The sequence below is a fragment of the Leptopilina heterotoma genome, unplaced genomic scaffold, assembly GCF_015476425.1.
Source record: "Leptopilina heterotoma isolate Lh14 unplaced genomic scaffold, ASM1547642v1 Lhet_1471, whole genome shotgun sequence".
NCBI classification, from domain to species: domain Eukaryota; kingdom Metazoa; phylum Arthropoda; class Insecta; order Hymenoptera; family Figitidae; genus Leptopilina; species Leptopilina heterotoma.
The window spans coordinates 10,863-19,865 of record NW_025110865.1 but is presented as its reverse complement, the minus strand read 5'-3'; the positions used below and the strand labels follow the sequence as shown (position 1 = coordinate 19,865).

At 32.8% G+C, this 9,003-nt stretch overlaps 1 protein-coding gene across 1 annotated transcript; it reads right to left on the bottom strand.

Moving 5' to 3' along the window:
- Positions 1–1,785: 1,785 nt before the first annotated feature.
- Positions 1,786–2,661, bottom strand: LOC122498335. Its single transcript, XM_043606017.1, has one exon. The coding sequence runs from the start codon at positions 2,659–2,661 to the stop codon at positions 1,786–1,788; it is 876 nt and encodes a 291-aa protein (XP_043461952.1).
- Positions 2,662–9,003: the final 6,342 nt, after the last annotated feature.

Genomic DNA, 9,003 nt, shown 5'->3' with positions numbered 1-9,003 from the left:
TAACTGAAAGAAGTGTAAAAAGGTTGTCTAAACAACTTCTACCTTTCCGGAATCCTGATTGGGATTCCGGAATTAAATTTAATTCTTCAGACCAAGTTACCATTCTATTGTAAATTATTTGAGTAAAAAGTTTTGCAATATTATTAACTAATGCTATAGATCTATAATTTTCAGGATTTAAAATGTCACCCTTCTTATATAACATAGAAGTAGACATTTCACCCCAGTTTTCAGGCACCGTTTCTTTATTTAAAATAGCATTAAAAAAATGAGTAATATAAAGCATCCAATTTTGTGGTAAATTCTTGTAAAAGTCATTTGCAATCCCATCAACTCCGGGAGCCTTTCCATTTTTACAATGCCTTATACTCTTCAGAACCTCTTCGAAAGTAATCTCTGTATCCAAAAATGGATGCGGAGGGTTTAACACATTAAAATCAAAAAGAATATTACACGCAGAAGGATTAGGATAACAAGAATGTAAATATTCCAGCCACGTAGGAAGGTCAATATCTGAATCATGATATCGCTTTCTCCTAGTTGAATTAATAATCTTCCAAAAAACACTTGAATTGTTACAACTAGCAAGTAAATTAATCTGCGTCTCTCGGTAACTTTTTTTTTTCGTTTTCAGAACAAGGCGATAATTTCTTTTTACATTTAAAAATTCATTCTTGAGATGTGTCCTGAAACCATCCTTCTTAGCCTCACCCAATGTTAAACGTAACCGCCCCTTGGCCTCTCTACATTCCTGATCGTACCACGGCTTATTATTGTTATTGTTATTAAACTTAGAGCGCCTGGGAGGACGGCACATGCCCAAATCCGCAGCAACCAAACCTATCGTTGAAGTAAGGACTTCATTTAAAGCATTAACGTCGTCGCTCAGGTTTGACACCTCCCCTCTCCATTCCATCGCAGAGGTAAAATCATCTGCTTTAGACCTATCAAAGCGTAACCCAACCTTTAAACGAGAATCAGTATCATTTGTACTATACGTATCGTCCAGAATTAACGCGACTGGTAAATGATCGGAAAGAGTGGGGAGATATAAAACCTGAAGATCACAAAACAAAGACAAATCCATAAGCGAACACCATACCAAGTCTATTACGCTAAAACCCTGGGATCCAGTAAAAGTATAATTAGCAGGCGTGTCACCAGGTGACCGCCCATTTAATAAAATAAAATCAGAGACTTCCATGAATTCAACAAGCAAACGCCCCCGAGAATTAAGAATTGTGTCACTAGAAAATCTTTCCGAAGTAAAAAAAGATCTGAAGTTAAAATATCAGGGTTAATTTGATTTAAATTGGCTAGTCTAGAATTAAAGTCACCCCCCACTACCAACGGGATTCCAGGGTATTTTTTATAAATTTTATTCAAAGATAAATTTAAATTGTCCAAAAAATATAACATATCAACATCAGGAGGAATGTACACTAAACCAATAATAAAACAAATGACATTAGACTTTACCTTAACAAAAACATAATTATTACATATTAACAGTTGCTTCACTTTATAGATATTAGAGTTGTAAGCCAAAAGCAGACCGCCCTTGGCCCTACCAAATGAGTTGATCCTGGAAGCTGGAGAAACAATGGAGACAAAATTAGGAAGATTCAACTTCAGATCCGTCCTTGTTGACCAAGTCTCACACGTACACAAAATGTCACCATCATTTACAGAATCATATAAATCCTCCACATTCCTGAGACCATGTAGATTCCAAAAGATAACCCTAGCCCGCGTCCCAATTGAGCACCCACTTGTAGATCTTTGCTATTCCTCAAGAACCATTCCACCAGAAGCTGAGCTATGATTTTTAATCACATCGTCACTAGTCGATTGCCGCGAATTTAAAAAGAAATTATCCAAGGATTCATTGATTTGAGAGGATTTAGAATCTCCTTTAGAAGTCATCTTCTTGTTTTTCTTTATGATTTTCTCCGGTATCTTCGTAGATAGACGTGAGGATGGAGGCGAAGTAAGAGACCGTTTTCGCGAGGAATTGCCCTCCGGTAAAGAACTATCTTTTATTAAAGATTGTGATTTATTATCTATGAATTTTTCATGACTAATAAAAATCCTATTGCCCTTTACCACTGCATTTTGACCCTTTTCCCTTAACTTCCGAGCTTGATCTAATAATTTGCGACGATTCTCCCTCTCCTCCTTAGAGCGATCGTTAGAAATAAAAATATTCTGACTCCTTAACTCCCTCACTTTTCCGAAGACCTTTCTGACCCATCTGGAGGAGATAAATTTTACCAAAGTAGGCCGGTTTCCCTGGTCCCTTCCCAGACGAAAAACATCATCAAAGGCCAGATCGGGTATATGCAGATCCACTTTTTGAAAAACATTGCAGACTCCAGAAATCAAATCCGAGTTAACTTCATCCGTATCAGTTAAATTGAATAAAACAATGTTTCTCGAACGAGAGAGATCGCGTAGGGCAGAAAGAGATAGATCTGATTGCGTCAACCTGTTCTCCAGCTCATTTACTCTCTTATCAACCAATTCAATCACCTTGGAAGAAGCATGAATTTTTGAACGAGTCTCATTGAGAGAAGCCGTCAAATTATTAATAGAGGTAAATAAGTACTTCCATCTCTCTTCCTCAGTAACTGGGAAGTTTGGTTCCTGCTCCGGCGACATTGTTTATCAATGGATATACAGACAGAGATAGTTAATGAACACTTAATAACAATAAAGAGACAAAGATGGGAAAAGTAATCAAAACAAGAGAACACCCAGCAATTGTTAAAAGTTTGAATCATTTTTCTTAACACACTCTTTATTTCACTATCCATGTACTCTTAAAAGAGTAAAAATTAGCACTGAAAAAAGTCAAAAAAAGGAAAAAGTAAACGGGTTCATAACTCTGCCTCACCTCACAAATCCTCACCACTTCCACTGGTTCAAAAGAAACAATTGTAAAAGGCGAAGGGTTTGTTGTCGGGACGAATTTCAAACAAAATTAAAAATAATGATATTAAATGGAATTAGAAAAGTTATATGGCGTATATATTTCGTTGTGTAAAAGTTTAAAGTTATTTTTGGAAATTCCCGGAATGTTTTTTCAAATAATTAATATTATTATAGATTAAACAAAAAAGTTCACTAACGAATATCAGATTATAACAAATATATATTGCAGGCAAATTTGTGGCAAAATAAATATTCTCGAACATTTATTAGTGAGGTTGTGCTGCCTTATTTGTACAAAAATATTCTCAACTTTGGTTAGAAATCCTTAATTTACTGTAACCTCCTAATACGGTTTTTTATGCGAAACCGTTACTGAACACATGCCGCATATTTAAGTAAATGATCTTTTAAATCAATAATATTACATTAATTAAATAAATATATTATAATAAACATTGCAACTATTGTTTAAAAGGTGTATGTATGTATGTTCATGTATGTGTATGTAAATATATATATATATATATATATATAAATTTGTAATAATTAATTAATTACATCTATTTCTTCTTCCTCGGATTCATTAATTAATAGAACTGTATTATTAACACCACAAATACACGTCGATTCCCTTCAATTGATTGGAATAAACCTTCCACAACGACAGAAACGTCCGTTTTTTCCCTTTAAACTGAAAACAAATAGTATATTAAGCAACAAGGGTATAAAGGCAGCCATTTGTTTACGGTGATTTTTGTGACACGAGTGGAGGTCGAGGGCGCCGTAGGAGCCCCGAGACCGGAACAAGTGTCACAAAAATCATCGTAAACAAATAGGCTGCCTTTATTCTCGTGTTACTTACGATATTTTTTATTCCTAATGCACAAAAGTGGCGATTTCAGATAGCAGACGACAGGGAGAAAAAGTCATTCACTTTTTCGACTTATATGAAAATGGCGGCCTATTTTCTCCCTTGGGCAAAAATAACGCATGGGATCAGCGGTTATGTTTGCACAAGGGAGAAAATGGACGCCATTTTCATATGGTCGAACAAATGAGTGACTTTACTCCCTGTCGTCAGCTATCTAAAAGCGCCATTTTTGTGCATGTGGGATAAAAAAAAATATATATATAATCGATAAAATTTTAAGTAGATCACAAAAGGTAATTTTTCAAATTACCTCACGAGACACGCCTTATTTTGAAAAGATACAATAAGGGCTGAAACCAAATGCATCAACTTCTTCTCCAATTTCGACTTGGAATTCTTTAGTTTTCGCACTTCTATTGAACTTCCCCTTACCACCGACCAAGAGGCTAGTAATTTGCGGAAAATCATTTTCAACTGTGAGTCAGGACGGCTTATTATTCGATAATTTGGTGCAAATCCCCGAGATCATTTTAAATTCTTTATTTCCCTGGATATCCTCCCGCGTGGAAATAGTCAACTCTGGGATCACCCTTGCGGAATATGTACTATAACACAGATAAACCTTGGGAAAAGTTGTAACTAACCCAATAAGAAATCCTAGCAAAACCATGGCTTATGAACGAATACAAGAGAGATGCTAGGGCTGGCAGAACCATAGGTCTTTAAATACAACAGTTTGCCAATATGTAATTTATTAATTTAAGACAAAACTGGCACTACCTTGGCAAAAGCATTTTTATATTTTGAATGACATAAAACTGGGAAAAGCCAGTATCAACTTTTCACCAACCCAAAACTGGAAATACCGCCGCAAAAGCATTTTTATATTTTGAATGACATTTTAAAAACTGGGTAAAGCCAGTATCAACTTTTCACCAACCCAAAACTGGAAATACCGCCGCAAAAGCATTTTTATATTTTAAGTTACCTGTTAAAAACTGGGTAAAGCCAGTATCAACTTCTCACAAACCCAAAACTGGAAATACCGCCGCAAAAGCATTTTTATATTTTGAGTGACCTGTTAAAAACTGGGTAAAGCCAGTATCAACTTCTCACAAACCCAAAACTGGAAATACCGCCGCAAAAGCATTTTTATATTTTGAGTGACCTGTTAAAAACTGGGTAAAGCCAGTATCAACTTCTCACAAACCCAAAACTGGAAATACCGCCGCAAAAGCATTTTTATATTTTGAATGACCTGTTAAAAACTGGGTAAAGCCAGTATCAACTTCTCACAAATCCAAATCTGGAAATACCGCCGCAAAAGCATTTTTATATTTTGAATGACATTTTAAAAACTGGGTAAAGCCAGTATCAACTTTTCACAAACCCAAAACTGGAAATACCGCCGCAAAAGCAGTTTTATATTTTGAGTGACCTGTTAAAAACTGAGTAAAGCCAGTATCAACTTCTCACAAACCTAAAACTGGAAATACCGCCGCAAAAGCATTTTTATATTTTGAATGACATTTTAAAAACTAGGTAAAGCCAGTATCAACTTTTCACCAACCCAAAACTGGAAATACCGCCGCAAAAGCATTTTTATATTTTGAGTGATATTTTAAAAACTGGGTAAAGCCAGTATCAACTTCTCACAAACCCAAAACTGGAAATACCGCCGCAAAAGCATTTTTATATTTTGAGTGACCTGTTATAAACTGGGTAAAGCCAGTATCAACTTCTCACAAACCCATAACTGGAAATACCGCCGCAAAAGCATTTTTATATTTTGAATGACCTGTTAAAAACTTGGAAATGACTGGCTCAAAGTTAGACGACTCATAAAAGTATAATTAATGCTACGAAAGCTATTTTTTCATTTATACCAACTTTTTTAAAACAGCAGAGATCAATGCTTGAGAAAAAGTAAGTTTTTATTGTGAATTATAAGTCATATTGAATAATTATTATAATTATGTTTTTATTATTTTATTTTGGTAATTGGTAAATGATATTATTTTAAAAAGTAAGATTCAACTTTGAAATAATTTCTGATAGTTCAAATTAATATTGATTGTCTTTCTTGTTGGAACCTTTCCTTTTTCTCTTACTGAGAGTTCACTCCGGTTTTGTCCGAATTGATGTTTTCTTTTTCTTTTCTCATCAAGATTATCTTTTCCTGCTTAGTTTTTTTTTCTCTACGCGATATTATATTATTATTATTTTCGTCATTTCTGTTTTACCACTACCTTCTTTTCTTGTATCACTTTCCTTTGCTTTTACAGCTACCTTCGATCTTGTCCTTAAAAAAAGTTGAATTTTAAAAAATTATCAGTAATCTTTGAACAAGTTAAAATTTACATTGTTTGGGAGTAACAATTTAAAAAAACATGTTTTGAATTCAAGCAACATTAGATATTTAAAAATGTAACTTTTTATATTTTTACAAATTTCATTTTCTTAAAGATTTAAATATTTTATAAAGTCTTTACCAATACAGAAGTAAACAAAAACATATAAGAAAATGTCAGTAGCAAATAATAGAAATTATAAAAATGTAGTTAGAAAGATTTTTTATGTATGATCGATTCAATAAATATTTAAGTGATTTATTTTACCTGCATTTTCTTCCATTGATCCCATTTGAGTGGTGCTGACTACTCGTTTTTAAGTTTCTACATTTACCCCTTTAAACTTTCTTCTTCTGTTGCTCATTTTTATCATTCATAATAAGTAAAACAATATTATAATGCTAAATTGAAATTAATTGCAATAAAAATGTCTATAAAAATTTATTCTATTAATAATTTTATTATATAAAAGCTTTGTGACATATTTGTTAATGTTTTTAAAAACGAATTACCAATTTATGTTCAGAACTGTTTTTAAAGTAACCATCTATTGAAACCATTATTATTCACCATCATCAACAATAAGACAATTTTTTTTTAAATTTGTATAATAGTTATTAAATTGGATAAATATGTAGGTAAATGTTATTATTTCTTATAAATATTGTTAACTATTTTTGATAAAATTTCAGGATACAGATATTTGCCATCGACAAAAGTTCTCCTGTGTAAAAAATGACCCAGAGTGTCATAGTAAAATAATAATTAATAAGTAAAACAATTGTTATTAACAAAAAAGACCACCTTTCCTATTTAATTTTGTAAAATGTTAACAAAATTTAACCATAAAATTATAATAATTACACAAATATCACTCACATTCATCGTAAAGTTTCCCACATAATACAATAATGAGCTCCTCGTTCTATTAATATTGTTGAGTAATGTTAAGTGCAATATTTTTTTACATTATTTATAACAGAATTTTGACCTAGTAGTAACGATAAACTTCGAATTCTGAACCATTGTTGTCATGTTTGCCTAAAAAATGATAAAATATGTATGAAACAGATGTATAAATTGAAAGTAATTTTCAATGTGAGATGTAGACAATAAAATATTTTATCTTGAAAATTGAATAAAAGTTTGTAATATTATTTTACCTTTACACGTATTAACTTGAATCAAAAATATTAGCGATATGTTTCTATTCATTCTCAATTGGTTTTAGAAAGCCAAAATTGTGGCGCATGCATTGTACGACTATACATATGGTGAATAACTCGAGTCAAAAATAGTATCAATATGTTTCAATTCGAATAAAACAAGTCAGAAGTAGTATAGCGATATGTTTCTATTCATTCTCAATTACGTTTACTGGTTTAACAGCAAATGTTGATAAATTATTTTGTTCTTGTGTAGTTATAAAGAAACAAAGATTTTGTAAAAATGCTACATCTACAACATCCATTTGTTCTGGGATTTGGAATATTTTATAAACAAAATTCAACCCTATTTGTGGTACAACTGTTGACGGAAACGCAAGTTCAGAGTCATATTTTCTAATTACGGCATAGTAGTTTGCAAGACAATTGCAGTGATTTCGGCATTCACAAAAAGAAACTTTAATAAATAATCTTATAATTCCAAATCTTCTTTCATTGTTTACAGTGTACTCTGCACATGTAGAATTAGTGACCTTAGCTCTAGTATATATCTCCGACATATAAATCATTTTATTTTTCATTAATTTTCTGAAAATCTTGTATTTCGTGCCTTGAATTCGGTTAACTAAAAGCGCTTGACGAACATCGTCTGGTATTTGCATTCTAGAAAACCCACCAACAACATAAGCGCCTTCATAAATCTGACACAATCTCAATTGTTTGGTACAACAAATATGCTTCTTGCAGAATGCATAAGGCTTTGACTCTTCGTTAAGCTGATCTTTACTTAAGGTAAATGTATTAATGAACAAAGAAGTGCCAAAATATATTTGCAGTTGCGCACCTTTGCTTCCATGAACTAAATTTTTAAGCTTCCCATTAATATCTTCATAGGTGAAACACGAGTATACGAACAGAGGACCCAATTCGCGAACAATTTCAGGAAAGTGAATCAGAGAATGTAAACAATTCGTCATGTAACGAACATCATACAGATTTTCAAATCGTGAAACAAATTCATGTAACATTCGGCTCGAATTTTGTATCATATCTTCTGATATGCTTCTTTGACTCAAAAGATATACAGCACCAACCAGTAGTTTATAATGCCCAAAGTATTGCGATTGTAGCATACCTTGCAAAACTGTAAGCGACACGTAAAAGAAAAAAACTTTTAATTCCGAAGCCTTCCAGTAAGATAGATGTTCTTTTATGGAGCGAAGTCGTCTTTGCACAAAATATGGTAACTTGATTTGACTAATGCGTAGATCAACTGCATCTACTTTATCGTAAATAGAAAAAGGTTCATCTGCGTGATTGGGATCAAACCATAGAGTTAAAAGATATTTGAAGAAAACTCCAAAAATAGTATGCATTGGGTCGACTGCAGTGCTTCTAATCCATTTATAAGCTAAAGCAGATAAAATCGTAGGACCTTTTACACCACAAACAGAATGACCAGGAGTAGCTTCTTCTGCATGTCTCAAAGTTTCTTCCTCAGTTCGAAGTTCAACATTACATTGATACCTGTATACCTGAATATTTCCTAGCCTAGTACCTTCAAGTTTGCACTTGTGACACCCAAATCTTCCATTGTACTGCTTCATATTGAGAAACAATGCCTTAGCTGGCAAATCACATGTACCTGATAAAATAATGCCCTTTACATTAATTGATTCAT

What these genes read in the sequence shown, in the direction of transcription:
- LOC122498335 (XM_043606017.1), bottom strand. Translation starts at nt 2,661, where the DNA reads ATGTCGCCGGAGCAGGAACCAAACTTCCCAGTTACTGAGGAAGAGAGA.